The sequence below is a fragment of the Micromesistius poutassou genome, assembly GCF_964030765.1.
Source record: "Micromesistius poutassou genome assembly, chromosome: 19".
Lineage (NCBI taxonomy): Eukaryota > Metazoa > Chordata > Actinopteri > Gadiformes > Gadidae > Micromesistius > Micromesistius poutassou.
Window position 1 is genome coordinate 2,494,105 of NC_140289.1, and position 19,061 is coordinate 2,513,165.

At 49.0% G+C, this 19,061-nt stretch overlaps 1 protein-coding gene across 1 annotated transcript in view; it reads right to left on the reverse strand.

Moving 5' to 3' along the window:
• The window catches only part of plcb4b (phospholipase C, beta 4b), a 73,359-nt gene that overhangs the window by 14,321 nt on the left and 39,977 nt on the right, over positions 1 to 19,061 (reverse strand). Inside the window, exons 5-24 of the mRNA XM_084484245.1 lie at positions 18,614 to 18,694; positions 17,850 to 17,909; positions 14,585 to 14,728; positions 10,016 to 10,095; positions 9,645 to 9,698; positions 9,230 to 9,311; positions 8,500 to 8,600; positions 7,876 to 7,933; positions 6,198 to 6,306; positions 5,513 to 5,723; positions 4,921 to 5,014; positions 4,373 to 4,452; positions 4,019 to 4,103; positions 3,829 to 3,919; positions 3,535 to 3,630; positions 3,070 to 3,218; positions 2,498 to 2,581; positions 1,682 to 1,826; positions 1,228 to 1,312; positions 83 to 207 (exon numbers count right to left, since the gene is read on the reverse strand). Coding sequence (XP_084340371.1) covers positions 83 to 207; positions 1,228 to 1,312; positions 1,682 to 1,826; positions 2,498 to 2,581; positions 3,070 to 3,218; positions 3,535 to 3,630; positions 3,829 to 3,919; positions 4,019 to 4,103; positions 4,373 to 4,452; positions 4,921 to 5,014; positions 5,513 to 5,723; positions 6,198 to 6,306; positions 7,876 to 7,933; positions 8,500 to 8,600; positions 9,230 to 9,311; positions 9,645 to 9,698; positions 10,016 to 10,095; positions 14,585 to 14,728; positions 17,850 to 17,909; positions 18,614 to 18,694 — 2,014 coding nt within the window. The remainder of the gene's footprint in view (positions 1 to 82; positions 208 to 1,227; positions 1,313 to 1,681; positions 1,827 to 2,497; positions 2,582 to 3,069; positions 3,219 to 3,534; positions 3,631 to 3,828; positions 3,920 to 4,018; positions 4,104 to 4,372; positions 4,453 to 4,920; positions 5,015 to 5,512; positions 5,724 to 6,197; positions 6,307 to 7,875; positions 7,934 to 8,499; positions 8,601 to 9,229; positions 9,312 to 9,644; positions 9,699 to 10,015; positions 10,096 to 14,584; positions 14,729 to 17,849; positions 17,910 to 18,613; positions 18,695 to 19,061) is intronic.

Below are 19,061 nucleotides of genomic sequence, written 5' to 3' on the forward strand. Positions count from 1 at the left end.
TGTGTGTGTGTGTGTGTGTGTGTGTGTGTGTGTGTGTGTGTGTGTGTGTGTGGGGGGGGTCAGAGGTGGCGGGCCGTGGTACCTGGGGTCTGGAAGTTGAGGGAGACCATCTGACAGCCGGCGTTCCAGAAGATCTGAGGCATGTAATTACTGGAGTCCACGCGGCCGCCCTTAGGGTAGATACGGCTCATCTGACGCTTGTTGTAGCTGGGGCCGCGCTCAGGAAAACACACACACACACACACACACACATGCATGTAGACGGGGAAGACCCTATGGGTGTGTGGGCGTGTGTGTGTGGGCGTGTGTGTGTATGTTTTTTTTGTTTTTTGGTGTGAATGTGTTTACCAGTGTGTGTGTGTGTAGTGTGTTTCAATATGGGTTTGTAAAGTTCAGTTTGTTTGTTCAAATATGCTCTTGGATGTATGTGTGTGTGTGTGTGTGTGTGTGTGTGGGCCTGTGTGTGTGTGTGTCTGTGTGTGTTGGGAAACCTTCATGGAATGTTTAGTTCAACTATGTTGTTTACCAGTGTGTTTGTTTGTTTGAATATGCGCTTGGATGTATGTGTGTGTGTGTGTGTGTGTGTGTGTGTGTGGTGTCTATTTTCAAGTAATGTCTTTGTAGGTCTGCATGTTTTCGTGTTTGTCCATGTCCTTGTATGTGTTTCTGTGTGTGTGTGTGTGTATGTGTGTGTGAATGTGCATGTGTGTGCACTCACATGTATTTTAATGTGCGTATGATTATGTGTTTGTGTGTGTGTGTGTGTGCGTGTGCGTGCACATGTGTGTGTGGGTAGAGATGTGAGGATGTGTGTATGTGCATCAAATATGCCGCAGGACTATTTTTAGTGTGGAACAGCTTGGGTCCAGCGGTCCCATTGGAGAGTTCACAAAAGTGTGTGTGTTTGTATATATGTGTGTGTGTGTGTGTGTGTGTGTGTGTGAAATAAAAGGCCATCGAGTCCAAAGGCACATTAGCCTCTAGAGCCCTGGAGTTCTCTTTCCACTGAAGGAGAGTAGAAACAAAATGGCGGATTAACTCGACTTGTGTCACTCCAGTCCAAACTAGGTGACCTAAAACGCTCCCCGTCGACGAGTTTAGAGTCACAACGGTGACACTGCCGGGCTTTACAGTGTGCTGAATACACGAACTCAAGTAATATTGGTGTCAGCTGCTTCGGTGGAAAGTGAAAGTGAAAATCTGCAAAGCGGCCATTTTGAAGGATACTTGACGAACTCGATGGCGTTGGTCTTCAGGTAGCCCAGGCCCACCGACTCGTTGAAGGAGGACATGTTGTGGTGGATGTTCCTCTCTGAACCCCCGAGACACAAAAAGGACCATGAATCCCAATCCAGACTGAATGGACCGTAACACATAAGACATGAGCGACAACACAAGGGCAGCTGAAAGTACCACTTCTTCCATTTTTCAAAATTGCGGAAATAAATCAGTAAAGACCGTAACACCACCTGCTACGTATCTAACGTAACCAAAACATGTTTTTAAGAAGAAAAAAACTGCAAAAAGTATCGCAAAGTTGCGATTTTGGAACAGGCTAAACCCAACCACAACAAATTCCTTGAATTACACAATTAATGTTATTCCACAAAGAAAAAAAACATAACCAAAAAAAACAAAAAACGTAAAGTGGCCATTTCGTTCGGAACCCTAAAAGGCGTACCCTCGGCCGAGTCGAAGCTCTGGAACTTGACGGGCTGTGCGTAGTTGACCATGGCGGAGAGGTAAGGGTGGATGTTAGTGGTGGCTCCTACATATGTGTACTGTGCTATCAGAGCCTCCTCAGAGTCCTCTGCTGCTTCTCCACCCTGATCACCACATGGAGAGTAGACATAGAGGGGGACAGAGTATAATGGAACAACGCACAGAGTGGAGGCGGTGGAGGAGGAGGAGGGGGAGGGGGAGGAGGAGGGGAGGAGGAGGAGGAGGGGGGGAGGAGGAGGAGGAGGGGGGGGGGGGAAACAGAGAGAAAGGGGATGACGCACGGGGGGAGAAGGGTGGAGGAGAATAGAAATGAAATGAATATAATAGATTGGCAGGAAAGAGAGAAATATATATGACATGAAGTAACAGAGAGAAAGAAATGAAGTGTGGAGTGAAAGGAAAAAAAAAAGAGTACAGTGGAATTAAATGGAGAACCGTAGCACAGGGCATAGAATTAGATAGGACAGCGCACAGTGCAATAGAAACAGAGTAGATCTCGACTGTCCAACCAAGACTGAAGGCCAGCGTGAACAAATGATGCAGTACCGAGTTAACATAAAGGAAAGAATTTCCTGCATGCAAAACATCATGTTGCTCTGCTATGCATTGAAACATACAGCCATGCTTACTGTCAGTCTATCCTTATACACTCTATAGGAATCAATGATATTACTTGTGTGTTTGATGTTGCGAGGGCTTCTTGAATGTGGCTCATTTGTGTGCGTGTGCGTGTGTGTGTGTGTGTGTGTGTGTGTGTGTGTGTGTGCTTGCTTGCCTTTTTGTTCTCCAGGTCGGATGCTTCCGAGAGATCGGTAGCATCTGTCGCTTCAGAGATCTCCGTCACCTCATCCTCGGCCACCTGGACACACACACACACACACACACACACGCACACACACACACGCACACACACACACACACACACACACACACACACACACACACACACACAAACCCACAAACACACAGTTTACAACCTATGTCAAGTGGTCTCCATAAAACAATATCAATTGATAACATTTGGTAACAATTGGTAACATTCCCTCCCCATTTCACCTTCCCCTTCCTGTCATTTCCTATCTGTGCTATTCTCTACATTATCGTCTACAACAACAACAACGGGAAAATAACTAACTTCCCAAGGAATAACTAACCTCAAACTTCCACTGCTTTAACACAAACTCCTGTGTTGATTGTTACATTCAACCCCCTTCAGTCGATCACACAGTGTAACCATTGGCCGCTGTCATTTCAATCCACCGGTTTTTGTTTTTTTTACCATCACTCTACATGTGGCTGACTGTTTACGGTGACAGCGGCGGTCCCTTGAGGGCCTCCGTACCGTACCTTCTTTATGCTGTTGATGTGCTCCTCGGTCTTCTGGGAGCCAAACGTGTGGTTCTGGGAGACGCTGTTGCTCTCCTTCTCACTGGGCTCCTCTGATAGGCTGCTGGGGGCCTCTGAGTTCACATCCTTGTCTTCGGGCTCTTTCTCTCCTGCAGACGCACACACACACACACACACACACACACACACACACACACACACAAACAAACAACCACACACACACACACGCACACACAAATACACACATACACAACCACACACACAAATACACACATACACACAGAAGCACACAAACACTGATGTTAACTATATTAAATTCATAAAAAAAAGTGTTTTGCATTTACTGTCTATCAAATAGTTCACAGAAGGTTAACACTTTTGAAAACCTCTGGTCATTTGTTTGTGAATCTGCTCCTATTCAGTTTGAAATGAGGTAATGACAAAGACACAGACGGCTAAACGGACCGTTCTCCACGTCTTCCTCGTTCTCCTCCCCCAGTATGATGGCCGGGATGTTGGTCTCTCCTGCATCCATGTGCTTCTTAAAGGACTCCAGCTGTTCTGTATAGTGAACGCACAAATGCACACACACACACACACACACACACACACACACACGCATGCACGCACGCGCACACGCACACGCACACACACACACACACACACACACCCTTATTATTATTAGTCTCCGTCTCTATCTTGTAGTCTTTCTTTTGATATCTATTTGATATTAGAATCAGTGTTTGTGTGTGTACGCACTCTGCTCCACTTCCGGTTTCAAGCGTTTGTTTTTGATGAGGATTTTGCGTTTCAGGTCGTTAGGGGAAGGTAAAGGGCGTCCCGCTTCAATCTGCAGGAGCGAGACCATATGCAAATCATTACCAACCTTTGAAAATACAGCCAATCGTGAAGAGCTCTGAAAAGGCGGACCAGGAAGTGAAGTACTGACCGGGAAGCCCTCTAGTGGCAGCCGGAGGAGTAGCTCCCCGAAAGTCTCCTCACAATACTTGGCCATCTTATACTGTTGTGGTTTACTACACACACACACACACACACACACACACACAGACAAACACACAACTACAATTAATAGTAATAGTAGTAAAATTGCAGTAATCATATAATAAAAAGATACTAACCATGTAAATGCATTCATTTCCATTGCACAATACATTAATGACCTCAGATCATTTCCATTGTTCAAAACAAAAATTGTATTGTATAGTAATAACGATTGGTCATTGTGTGTATATCTTCAACAGAGTGGAAATGTCAGCCAGAGAGTGTCCTCAGACGGCCTCACCTGCAGTGGTTTTCAAAGGACAGGATGACGGGGTATTCTGAGGTGACAAACGCCGTGTCCCTAATGGCTTGGATCACATCCTGGCAGCAGAAGAGGAGGGATGAGTGAGAATACAAATGAGAACCGTGCAGGCGTCATACCACAGAGTGAACACCAGGGGGTGGACACACAGATCATTCAAAGTGATCTAGTGGTTTGAAGGAGCAAGGCCGTTTAAACAGCCATAAATAAAGTGTGTGTGAGTGTGTGTGTGTGTGTATGTATGTGTGTGTTTGTGTTAATTTGTGTGTGTGTGTGAGTATGAGTATGAGTGTGAGTGTGTGTGTGAGTGTGGGTGAGTGTGGGTGTGAGTGTGTGTGTATGAGTATGAGTATGAGTGTGAGTGTGAGTGTGAGTGTGAATGTGTGGGTGAGTGTGGGTGTTAGTGTGAGTGAGTGAGTGAGTGAGTGAGTGTGAGTGAGTGTGTGTGTGTGTGTGCACGCGTGTGGAACGTGTGTGTGTGTGCTCGCGTGTGGAACATGTGTGTGTCTGTGTGTGTGGGGGTTTACCTTGAACAGGATGTCCGTGCACATGGCCTTGCCGTGAGTGATGATTGGCTCCTGGTCCTCTCCTTTACCGTCCCAGCAGTCCAGCTCCACACATCTGAAACGAGGAAACACGATCAACCTTCCCTCTATAGACACACACACACACACACACAGACACACACACACACACACACACACACACACACACACACACTGTACGTGTCCTAATGCTGTCCATCAAACGCACAGGCCCATGTTCATTTATATATAACATAAACAGATAAATATATGATATTAATTATATATTGGGTACAAATATATATATACTGTATATTGGCCATCCCTCTGTGCCTCGGTACATCTCTGTAGCTAAGTACTATTCTTCTACTAAGTGCCAGGACGTTCAACATACAACTAAGTGCATACATGAGACAAAGCCTCTGCTGCAGTGCACAAAATCCTACAACTACGAATCAACAACAAACAAATGCAACCAACCCCTGAGTACAAAAACCTCTCTGCGGCCAAACATCAAAAACAAACGTCCACTCCAAACAGCGAAAGCGATGGACGACCGCGAGGACGGACCCCCACGGGGGGGGGCCCACGGTACCTGCAGCCGGACAGGAGCACCTGGCGGTACATCTCCACCGAGGACTTGCCGCCGAACTGCCGGCCGGTCAGGTAGGTGTTGTGGGAGGAGCTGATGAAGTAGTGAGCCAGGGACTGGTCCATGTCCTGGTACAGCTCCAGCCGGTCCAGGAACACCGGCGCGTTCTCGTCCGACATCAGGTAGCGGCAGAAGCCGTCCGACGAGATGCGGACTGCGGGTTTCGGGAGAGGGACAGGGTGAAAGGTTAAAGGTCACGATGGGTGTCCCCAGCCGTGACCCAAAGCGCCTCTAAAAGGGAAAAGAAACTAGAGACAATGCACTCACAGCCTCGGCAGAAACGATGGTTAATGAAGGATTCTGTTATTAGAAAATAGTTGATCACAGATATGTATAAAAAATTCAGACTGATGGTTCCAAGATGTCTCCTAGGCCAAGGCACTAAATCAAAGTCAGCATTTGCTATGTGGTGTCCGACCTCAAAGTAAGTGTTTTGCTTTATTCATTAATTCACCTACACAACAACAACACAGTGTTTGCAAGCATCTGTTCCCAAATAGCCAAAGAGTTGATCTGCGGTCTAAACGCGATGGCTGAAATATAACGCAATGCAACACCCAGAGTCACCACCAGAGGGCAGTACAGCTCTACACAGGGCTTGAGGCAGGGGCGCGCATCATCCCCTCACCTTTCTTCTTCAGTTCCTCGTCCCTCTCATACTTCTCAATGATCTGCGTGGCTCTCTTGGGGTCGTAGAACGGAAACAGGATCTCGTTTAGCCTGGGGTCGCGCTGGTTCTGCGAGTGTGAATGTTGGTGCACGTACACACACACACACACACACAGCAAACACACACAGCAAACACACACACACACACACACACACACACACACACACACACACACACACACACACACCACACACACAAACAAATGGACGAACGGACAAAGACAGACAAACACACACAAACAAATGGACAAATGGAAAGACAGACACACACGCCCACAAGTAAGTACACACACACACACACACGCACATGCAGACACGCACACACACGGAAACAAACACAATAAAACATGTGTTATTCACAAAGACTGTATTGTCTGCATAGCAAATGAATAAAACCAACACAAGCTAGTACCTACTGCCAAAGAACCGCACCACACAATTAACACACACCATAGACAGACAACAGGGAGGCCGACTAATGTTAATGGGAGAGGAAGACAAGGAGGGAACTACTACTGGTCTTCTTGAGACATCTAAGAAACATCTAAGAAACATCTAAGAAACATCTAAGAAACATCTAAGAAACATCTGGGCACTGTGATGCAAATGACAAAGTATTTAGATGGCATCAGTGATTAAAATACCAATATGCTTTTACACCGTATCATGTAAATGGTATACTACGGTCTTAAAATTGGCGTCATACAGTTGCAAACAAGCCACCAAAAGGTTTCTATGCTAACACAACATTAAAACACACAAAACAAAACAAACAATGGAGAACTACTGGCCGTTCCTGAGAGCCACGGGGAACACACATCTATGCAGAGCGTGGTGGCTGTTTCTGGGAGGGAGGGGAGCTATTTGACCGTGACACACACAGCGGAGCAGAGGGGAGGGCGGGGCAGAGGAGAGCTAGCAGGCCAATAGCAGCAGCAGCAGGCAGGGTGGGTTTCCAGCAGCAGAGAGAGCAGAACCACAGCCCACACATGTACACACACACACATACATTTACACGCACACACAAACACACGCACGCACGCACGCGCACACACTGCGCACACACACACACATATACACGCGCACACACACACACACACAAACACACACACACACACACACACACACACACACACACACACACACACACACACACACACACACACACACACACACACAGACGGCCAGGTACCAGTGTGAGGCGAAGAGGAAACGACAGGACGGAAATTCTCCCATTGCCATGGAAACGCCAATCAGACTCTGGGTTATAAGCGGCGCGGGGTGGGGGCCCGAGGTGTAGGTAGGGAGGGGTGGGGGGGTCATGCAGTCACAGCGGGGGTTTGGGTGCTTTGATGAAGTTGCCCTCCAATGCTGAAGTCAGAAGTGGGTTTGTTTCAGTTCAGAAAACCTGCAACCCTTCCAGGGGTACAGTACCCCCCCAACACCCAACAGGTGCTCTGGACGGGGGGCGGGGGGCTGATTCTGGGTTCAGGCTGAGGGGCAACTTCTACAGGGGGAGGGGGGTGGGGGTATGGAGTGGGGCGGCGGGGGGGGGAGTAGCATGTACAGAGCGAGAGCAGGAGCTGGAGCAAGCTTAGCGGCCACACAGAGAAGTTAATGAATGATAAAGAGCTTACTTCATTCAGAAAGCTGACTAACTGGTCTACGGTTAAAAAATCACTTTTGTTCCCATTGCTGCAAAAAGGAATTAATTAGAAAAACAAATGTTAATCCTTTGAAGGAATGGAGACTTGGTCAGTGAAAAAAAATAATTATAAAGACAGGGCATTCAGTCACAGTTAATCATTAATTAACACACAAATAGAAAATTGGATTAATTAATTAATAGCTCTTTCGGGGAGAATGGGGGAGAGGGGGAGGGAGGGGGGAGGGGGGTAGAGTCACCCACATTGAGCCGTAGTAACATGTTAAAAACATCTCTGGGTATCGTCAGCAAGAGGTGGTCATTGGGTCGGACAGAATATGAACAGACAATGAGAGGAGGAGTCTCCAGAGGTCAGGTGATTACAGCAGGCACAAATATTATCGTGTTAATCTCATGCGTCATATATATATTTTTGTATCATATCATAATAATAATATATCTTATGTATCATTTTCATCTGCCGCACGATATGCGAGAGTTAACAGGACACTCAAATCAGACAGATATAAATGGAGCGTCATATTTATATTCGACGACGCAGGAACAATGTGTTGGCGGTGGAGAGTCCCTAAAGTGAAACGCAGCCAGCACTCACATCTTGGTGAAGAGTTCCTCGATGTCCGTGCGCGGGCAGATCTTCTGGGTGAGTGCGTAGAAGATGTCGAAGGTGAACACATTCGGCTCGATCTCGTCATTCTGCGGAGGAAGGCCACCACACCGCAGCAGTGTGAAACTTCTACGACTAAAATGCACCACCACGCACAACAGCCAGACGCGTTACACCACCACCCAGACTGTCTGTGTCAAATATGTGCCAAATATGCACTATAAACAACGTTAACGATCTGGATTCTTTTTTATTTATTACGGATATCTTTGTCCTTGTTATTATTATCGCTGTCATTATTTAAGCATTACGTTGTCATTGTTTATTTATCTTTTTTCATTATCAATTTTCCGAATCATTTTCCCTTCTCTTTCCTCATCGCGGTGACAGGAGCTACCACAACAATAGCGCAGTTCCACCCCGTCTGGCCCTGACCGGGGGCATTAATCTCGTGGCGTTTATTTTGAAAAAGCCTTGTCGTATCTGTACACCCGGTGCTGTTGTGCTCCCCGGGCTCCTTCTAAGAGATAAACACGGCTAGACCAACAGCACGGCTACCCAGATAGCATCGGGAACAACATCACAACAACAGCGCCCCGGAGTCCTTTTGTTTATTTCATTTCTCGGGGACGGACCGACGGAGGCTCGGTCACTGTTAGCCATAATACGTAGCAGTTAGTTAGCACTAGCATGTCTGGCTAGCTAGCTAGCGTCTGACCTTTCCGCTGGGCAGGCCGAGCTCCTTCAGGGCCTGGAAGATTCCCTTCTCTGTCTTCCCCGACGCAAAGGTCCGAGTGATGCTGCGGGAGAGAGAGAGAGAGGGGGGGGGGTGGGGGGGGAGAGGTACAGAGAGTGACATGAAGCAAGAGAAGGATATAGATAGAGGGAGTGGGAGAGAGGGGTAGAGAGAGAAAGAGAGAGAGAGAGAGAGAGTGACAGGGAAGGACAGACAGAGAGATAGAAAGATGAATAGGGGTGAGAGGAGTCAAGGACGAACACAGGAGATAAATAAACAGATAAACAGAATAAGAAAAGTAGAAGTAAGAATAATACAAGCTGGAACCAAATGGAGTCAATGGTATAACAAGAACCACAAGAACGAAAAGGAAGGAGTTTGTTCTGTACGCTCTTACCCTCTCACTGGGATCTTTGCATTCACGTTGGTCAGAAAGCACATCCTCATCCAACTGGAGGAGGACACACACACACACACACACACACACACACAGAGTTACAGATCAAGTGGTACACAAATAGAGGGAGAGAGAGAGAAAAAAAGTGTTTGTTCACTTTTTAAGACTGAATGTATAATGCAGTGGTATTATAAGGAGTAATGCCATATGGCAGAGTGAAGCATTGCATTGAGGCTGAATTGAGAGACAGACGATGTAGAGTGTAGTGTTGCATTGAGGCTGGATGAGAGAGGCTGTAGAGTGGAGCTTTTTTTTTTGATCGAGGCTGGACGGAGAGAGAGGCGGTGGACGGAGAGAGAGAGGCTGCTTACTGTTTCTTCAGGCAGGTCATCGGACAAACGTTGTTGGCCTTGAAGTTGTGAATAACCGACCGCAGCCCTTCCGTCCATTTCTGGAAAACAAGAACACACAAGGACTTAGGGCACGTCGCCCATCCATCACCCACGCTCACACACACACACACACACACACACACACACACACACACACACACACTTGAACCACTTGTGTTGCCAAAATAGGCTAAGAGGGAGGGAATCCAGCGAATGAATTGCCTAAAGCTTTGCAATTAAACACATGTCCGAAAAGAAACCTACACATGTGCAAAGTCTATACTGCAGGCACTCCCCCCAGCACACAACACACCAGCACACACACTTGGGGAGGGACAACAGACACAAACAAATAGGAGAACGCGTGTAAACACACACACACACACACACACACACAGACACACACACACACACAGTGCATTGACGCAAGCGTAATCACACTGCCTAAATAAACAGACTAAAAAGGGAAGGGATAATCAGGGCTTATTTAAACCGGCTGTCTTTTATTTTGGAAAAAGCGATTCATCCAAAACGCCACGCTGAAGCGCAAATTCACACGGTGCCTCTTTTAGAGCACGAGGCGCCCAGCAGGACCCCCCCCTCACCCTGTCACGGATTAGGGCCGCACTGACTCAGTCAACACAGCACAGACACAACATTTACACACAACCTACTATTTGCATATTTCGACGTGTTCGGGTTGGGTAAACGTCCACCAAAAATAAAATGCAATGTTGACAGACACTTTCACTTTAAACAGGTTGGTGTTGATACAAGACGACGACAACAACAACAACAACAACAACGACGACGACTGCGGGCTAACGCAGCGTTGTTGACGGCTGTCTCTCGGCTGCTAGCGAGTCGATGATAACGGACTTTTGTGAAGCACAAGGAGCCGCCACAGGGGGGAGGGGGTGTGTGTGTGAGATGCTGTATGTGTGTGTGGTGTGCGTGTGATGCGGTGTGTGTGTGTGTGTGTGTGTGCATGATTGTCTGTTTGGGTGTGTGTGTGTGTGTGTGTGTGTGTGTGGTCTGTGATGCGGTGTGTGTGTGTGTGTGTGTGTGTGTGGTCTGTGATGCGGTGTGTGTGTGTGTGTGTTGTGTGTGCGTGCGTGGGTAGGTGAGGTTATATGTGTGTGTGAGGCTGTGTGTGTGTGTGCGTCTATGGGTACATGATTGTCTGTTTGTGTGTGTGCGTGCGTGCGGGGATAGGTGATGGTGTTTGTGTGTCTGTGTATGTGTGAGGCAGTGTGTGTGTGTGTGTGTGTGGGGGGGGGGGGGGAGGGGGTGTGTGTGGGGCTCTGATGTAAATAACTGTGTCATCTCCTCAGGTCTGCTAGTCAGGGCCACCTGCATGCTGTGAGGAAGAGGGGGTGTCATGGTGTGTTTGTGTCGAGAAAGCGAGAGTGAGCGAGAGAGAGCGAGAGAGAGAGCGAGAGCGAGCGAGAGAGCGAGATAGAAAGAGAGAGAGAGCAAGAGAGAAAGAGAGAGAGCAAGAGAGAGAGTGAGAGAGAAAGCGAGAGCGCAAGAGAGAGAGAGAGAGACAGAGAAAGAGACAGAGGCAGAGAGAGAGAGCGATAGTGAGAAAGAGAGAGAGAGTGAGAGCGAGAGAGAGCGAGAGCGAGAGAGAGAGAGAGAAACCGAGCGAGAGATACAGAGCATCTAAGGCCGTTAAGGCTGTGCTATTTATTTTAGGCTTGACTAAGCAATCATTGTAAATTTTTTGTTGTCTTACTTTGCACTCCTGCCAGCTTTAATTCAATATTTACTTGATGACGTTTGCCAGTTGGGACCATGAGTGCATACATTCTTATCATGGCTTATCAGTGGGATTCAAACCCCCAACCGTGTTAACCGTGTGAACACCGCGCTACACCGATGCAGGACAGAACCAGGAATAATCCAGATACCCCGAGAGACTGGCATCAATTGAATTCATTTTCACGCTTATGTTATAGTTCAATAATAATAATGAACACATAGGACACATATGGGCAAATACTGCACTTTTAAAATACTTTAAATAGGATGATTAGATGATTAAATGAAAGTGATTTTCACTTTCATTGGGAACATCTCTCAGCTCTTTTACGCCGACTTTAGACACATTCGGACTCACGCAGCGGCAAACTAAATGACGACAAGTAGATCCTTTGTACCAAATTACTCAACCATTTTGGAACTTTTCCCATTCCTTAACAGTGAAACCCAGTGAGGCTTCCAGGCTGCACTCAGGCCCCATTAATGGGCCCACTGTGTCCAGTCGTCAGTTGAATCAATTGAAACGAAACTGACATATTTTTTGGTATAAGGAGCAAAGTGCGGTTCAGCTGAATGTCTGCCAGCAGGGGGCAGTGTTGGTCACCACTGCCATAGAGAGAGACAGGGAGAGAGAGAGGGGGAGAAGGCTAGAGAGAGAGAGAGAGAGAGAGAGAGAGAGAGAGGGGGGGAGAAAGAGAGTGAGGGGGAGAAAGAGAGGGAGAGAGGGAGAGAGAGAGGGGGAGAGAGAGAGACAGAGGGGGAGAGAGAGAGAGACAGAGAGGGAGACAGACAGAGACAGAGACAAAGAGAGCGAGAGACAGAGAGAGAGAAAGGAATACAGAAAGACTTAGATTTAGGGAGAGGGGAGAAACGGAGCGAGAGACATAGTGAGAGAAGGTGAGAGGGAGAGAGAGAAGGTGAGAGAAAGGATTTGGGGGAGGGATCTTTTGTCTGAGCCGACACGGATGGGCGAGATGAGCGAACGGGTGAGAGGGGATTAGGGGATATATTGAGGGATGGAGGGATGGAGCCTGCGAAGAGGAAATTCTATCCTCCTCCTCCTCCTCCTCCTCCTCCTCCTCCTCCTCCACTCCATCGCTCATGGTCAGAACAGGACATCCGGAAAACCCTCTTAAGGGGAGAGCCTGATCCTCGATGAGAGCAGAGGGAAGAAAAATGTCCTCTGGCCCCAAAACAAATTAATAAAATCTATTTCAAGACCACCGCAACAAAAAAAAAAACGTGGACAAAAAGGGGGCGGAGCGAGAAGAAAAGTCAGTCAGGTCAAAAAAAAAAAACACAGACAGACACGCCGTGAATAAAAGAGACGGAAAGAAAGAAAGAAAGAAAGACGGAGAAAAACAGCAGTGGTGACACAGAGCATGAATCGCTCCGGTAATATCTCCATTCAGCAATTATGAGCAAACGGAGGAAACGTGTAGGAGGAGGCTGGCGTATGAACCAATGAGTGGAGCTCTTTGAGCTAACGCCCCCCCACCCTCCACCACACCGCGTCTGGGCGACGCAGACCCCCAAACAATCACCTCCACAGTGACTCACTCGGTAGTTAGCGGTAGCGCTCAGCTAACAGCCAGCTGGCTGAGAGCAGAGGCGAGGACCGCACGGCCTTCTGGCCTGCTACCTGTTGCCGGCCGGTGTGTCTGCGTTAGGGATACAGGAGGGTAGCGACAGAACGGTCCGGCCGGCTTCGCCCCGCGTCGAATGGTAAGTGGACTGCATTGATACAGCGCTTTACATTTTATTTTACCTTTTTGAAGGTTTGATCCCTTTTATTGTAGAGTAAGACAGGAAGGCATGGGAGAGCCAGGGGAAGACATGCAGCAAAGTTACCACAGGCGGGAATCGAACCGCGGTCGCTGCTGTAAGGACTGGGCCTCAATGGTACGCGCTCTACCCGGTGAACCACCGGGGCGCCCCATATATATATATATATATATATATATATATATATATAGAGCTTTTCTAACCTGACATTCACCCATTCATGCAGACATACACACACCAACGGCGGTGTCAGCCATGCAAGGCGACAGCCAGCTCGTCAGGAGCAGTCAGATGGCCTGTCATATATCCCAGCCTCTATAGAAATGCTGTTTTCAATATAATCTTGTTCATATGTTGTAATGGGCTTTTTGTGCCGTTATGGAGACAGGAAAGTGTGTTGCAGAAGCGAGGGGATGTAGCATAGGACCACTGGTGGGGAATCAAACCCGGGTCCCAATCAGATACTCTGGCCCAGTCCCATTTCTCTCCCCTTAACAAGACCACTTGCTTTGAGTGCCCTTAGCTGCAAGTCAGCTCCCGAGCTGGCTTGCTTTTAAGACAGAAACAGCACTCCCCTTTGCTCCCCTAAGTATTGAGACACGAAGCGGGCTCGAAGGGGCAAAATCTAGGGTTAGGGCTCGGGAAGGGGGAGAATTGGGACAGGGCCACTGACTACATGGTGAGAGCACTAGCAGCTGGAGCCACCAAGCCACCCTCTCGGACAGCTCTTTTTGGGAGGGAGAGACAGAACATGGAGAGGAAGTGTGTGAGAGTGTGTGTGGATGATGGCTGGTTCAAGCAGCCTCACCCAGCCCCCAGAGTCCAATCATTCCCTGGGGCCCGGTGAGGCTGCACAGACACACAGACACACAGACACACAGACACACACACACACACACACACACACACACACACACACACACTGGTGTGTCTCGCTGCTTTCTAAGGGCAGGCGGGTGTGAGAGGAGGTGTGGATGTGGTCTGGCGGTAGGTGGTTACCCGGGCCGTTTCGGGGGTCTCTGCCACCAGGAACATGAAGCTGAGGTTGACCAGGTCGGTGCCGCTGCAGATGCAGATCACACAGCCCTCCAGGTCCGGCTCCGTCTTCCCCACCGCCTCAAACGCAGACAGGATCTTAGGGTCCTGGGGGAGGAGGGAGAGAGGGAGAGAGGGAGAGGGGAGAGAGAGAGAGAGAGAGAGAGAGAGAGAGAGAGAGAGAGAGAGAGAGATGAAGCGAGAGAGAGAGAGGGGGGGCAGGGAGGAAGGGGGAGTTGCAGAGAGAAAGAGAGGGGACGAGATATGAATAAATAGAGAGGTGAGATATACAACGGTATGGATGAAGAGAGAGAGTGAGAGAGCGAGAGCGAGCGAGAGAGAAAAATGTAAGAGGGAAATGGAGGAGAAAGTCAGGTCAGATCGAGTTCACATATTTCATAATTTACAGTCCCAATCTCAAAACCCACAGGTTGCAGTCCAGAAATCTCCATTGGTCAAGGGGAAAACTATCCCACAGACCCATAGAGGGATTTAAAACTGAAGAGCAGATGGACGACGGATTGTGCAAACATGAAGCCAAAAAAAGCCTTATTTAAAACAAACCATCCCAGGCTAATTCCCATGGACTTTGGCGGTAAGTCACTGATAGGACACTCTTACCCTGAGGGTAGCTCCATCTGCAGTACCTCCACAAAGTCTCGCGTCGTTTACGAGGCCCCGTCAGTTAACGTCGGTGTGTTTCCCTGTGTTGTTTTTACCAACAGGCCAACAACCATTACGGCGTGCCTGAATAAGCACGCCATTAGCTCCTGTTATTACGGCGGCTCCATCTGGAGCCCTGCTTCTGTTGTCTGTATCTCAGCACATCTTATCAAGACCCTTTCAATTGCGTAGCAGCCAGTGATCTTGCTCAAGGATTCTTACAGGTTAGGGCAGCGGACAAGCGGGAGTCGAACCCAGAAGCCCTTTTTACATTTAGAGCATTTAGCAGCCGCTTTTATGGAATAGAATAGAATAGAAAGATTTCATTGTCATTATACACAGTACAATGTCCAAAGCAACTTACAATAAGTACATTTTTCATAAGACAGAGAAACAATATATCGCTGTCGGTGCAGTAGGGATGTTCATAGAAACAAGTGCAAAGCAACAACAACCGCTAGGTTAATCCATTCACCGTACACAACAGTGACAGCTAGGATAAGATGCTACACAACTCCCCCCCCCCCCCCCCCCCCTCCCACGAAGGGTTAGCCTCAGCGTTATTACAGCGGGCTGATTGATCGGCTGAGTGGAAAACGTCGGCCGTCGCAGACCCAAAAGTCATTAGCCTTGCTCATCTGCATGGTCGTTCTTCTTCTTCGCTCTCATTGGATTAGCTCCAGTGGCTCTCCGGGATGATGTAATCACGCCGTGCTCAGAGGGGCGAGCGAGAGAGGGAATCTGGTTATCAGCTGATCCCCTCCCCCCCCCCCCCGTCTGCCGCGAGCAGCAGCCCTGCCTCGGAGCCTTTCAGCAAACACAGCCGTCCAGCGCCCCCCCCAGGGACGGCCCAGCCTGGCAGCCGCTACTGTATACGTGCCCTTTCCCCAGTACTGTGCACTCACACAGGCGTGGGCAACGCACAGGCGCACACACACACACACACACACACACACACACACAGGGATGTGCACGCACACACACACACACACACACACACACACACACACACACACACACACATACACAGATGCATGTGTGCACACAAACAGGCATGTACACAGAGACAAAACACACACACACACACACAGAAACACACACAGACACAGAAAGACACACACAAACACAGGGATGCAAACGCACAGACAGACACACACACACACACACACACACACACACACACACACACAATCACACACCAACAGGCATGTTCACAGACAGACAGACATACATACACACACACACACACACACACACAGAAACACACACATGTGTGTGCACACACTCACTCCTCAGAGTCCTCTCCGACGCCGCGCGACTTTTGCGCTCTAAGCCCGCTTTTATTTTGACAGGCCTGTGCCGGGTGTCTTCCTGTGTGGACACATTCCAATTAGGGGCCTTGTATCGGAACACAGCGGCCTTAGTCGGAACCGCCCGGTTCGTCACCCCCCCCCCCCCCGTCCCAAAACACGCCGGCGAGGAGACAATGAGCGCCCAGCTGAATGAGAAACTAATTAGGGGGGGGACGCACTGTGGTGGTGGTGGAAGTGGTGGTGGTGGGTGTGTGTGTGTGCATGTGTGTGCGTGTGTGTGTGTGCGCGCGCGCATGAAATATGTAGAGCCACCGTAATTCGCCGCCAGCTGTAGTGAAAACAAACGGCGTCGCCGGCGAGTCAGACGGACCACCTCCCCCCCTCCCCCACCCCCCCCCCACCAACCCCCACCTCCCCCCCCCCCAGTTTCTTTTATCCCAGGATGTGGAAACTCATTTTGTCAGTGCCACGGATCAGCCCGCCTGCCCTTGGCGTTTCTGACCCCCAAGGTGTGAACTTCCTGTCTGGCGCCGGAGACGCGACGGCCCCCCCCCCCGTCATAACAGAAGAAGACGCAGCTTCGGGTGGGTTTTGCTCCTGATCTCCCGCCGTTTCCCTTGCGATGGCGTTCGGCGGGTCCAGGTAAGCCTACCTCGGGGGCTTGGCGTCTCCGCGGGCTCCTGTAAACACTGTCACGTCGGATAACTCATCGCGTCGGGGGGGGGGTCCGCCTCCGGTCATTCTCGCGCACACAATAAACCGTGAAAAGAAAACACTGAAACGAACCCTGACAGAGGGACGTGGGGGGGGGGGGGGGGGGGTGGGGGTGGAAGCGTGGGCTGTTTCGTGTGTTCCGACTCCCAGCTGGGAAGGATATGGGTTCCAATCTCAATTTTCCGGAGTGTACCCTGTGAACAGAGGTACTCTTGCGCACAACGCCCTCGACCCATTACCCCCTACCCGCTCCTCGAAAACATCCATTTGTTGTTTGGAGTCACGGATTGGCGGACGGGCAATAGTGTAGCGCAGCTGTTACTAGTGTAGCCTTGGTAGTGTAGCCTTGGTCCACCATGTGTCAATCACCCCAAAGCTGGCTGTACTTGCTGTGATTACACCCAAAAGCCTTGACCGCAGGTCAGGGAGACAATCGGAGGGGAGGAGGAGGGGAGGAGGGGAGGAGGTGGGGGAGAGGGAATGGAGGTCATGGAGGGAATTGGGGGTGGAAATTGAGAAGTTCCCGAATTGGCTCTCACCTTTGGCACGGATCCGACGCGGATACTGTTGATGAGGGAGCATTCTAGAACCTGGCCCTCCTAGGGGAGAGGGAGAGAGAGAGAGAGAGAGAGAGAGAGAGAGAGAGAGTGGCAGTGGGAGGTGAGAAAAGGATAAATAACAGCCCAGGACCTCTTGGTGTGTTGGTAGACTGTGACTAATGTGGCAGACTCTGTTTAGCGAACAGCACAAACTCACTTCATCATCGGAGACAGGTATTGCACTTTAAATACAGTATGTCGGCGTGACCCAAAATTGAACGTCTCGCGGTAACAGCTGGCTGCGTGTCTCATCACGTACGCACATAGCACCCTGGCACTTTACCCTGGCACGTTAACGGTGGAATATACGGAAATAAAACGGTGTGATGTGATGTCCTGGTGGATTTAACAGACGCATGCAAATATATCTTTGGATTTGAATAGTGTTCCACTCACTTCAACAAATCAAAGTGACAGTGGCAGAAGTTTGCGCAACAGTAAGTAAAAATACAGCATTGCCTTTCATCTGATATACAAGGCGGTTTGGGGGAGGTCAAAGTTTGTATTGTAAAACGCTTCATGCCGGATCAAGTATTATTTGGGAAATGTTCCTTGAATTATTAATAATTATCTGTATTTCTGCTGTGAGTTTAGTGATGGGTATGGGCAAGGCTCAACTAGAGAAGCTGAGAGATTGGAGGCGTCTCTTCTTTTTTCAATTTCTTCTTTTATTATTTATTTTTTGTCTTGGCTTGTTTGTTTACCTTGCCCTCACTCTTCCAGGTGATGAAAAAGCCAAACTCATCAACTCTCATCTGGCAGTTGGGCTCAAAGACGAACGGGTCCTGTGGAGACACAAAATACATTTTTAGAATCCTGACCCCAGAAAGGTCTTATCCATCGCGTGCATTTATTTGACAGGACGTTAAAGAGGCGCCCAGGGCTTACACCGCCATGCAGCGGAGACACTCCAGTCCTTTTCTAAGACGTAGAGATCACTGGATGTATAAGCACGCCACACACACACACACACACGCACACACAGCCTGAGCTATGAAGATGGTTTCCATGAGGTGTTGAATGCAAACATCATCCAGGCCAGATCGTGTTCTGCCAAGGAGACTGCACACCTCCTTGAGCACGCTGTGTGTGTGTGTGTGTGTGTGTGTGTGTGTGTGTGTGTGTCTCATGTGTGTGCACACGTGTGTGTAA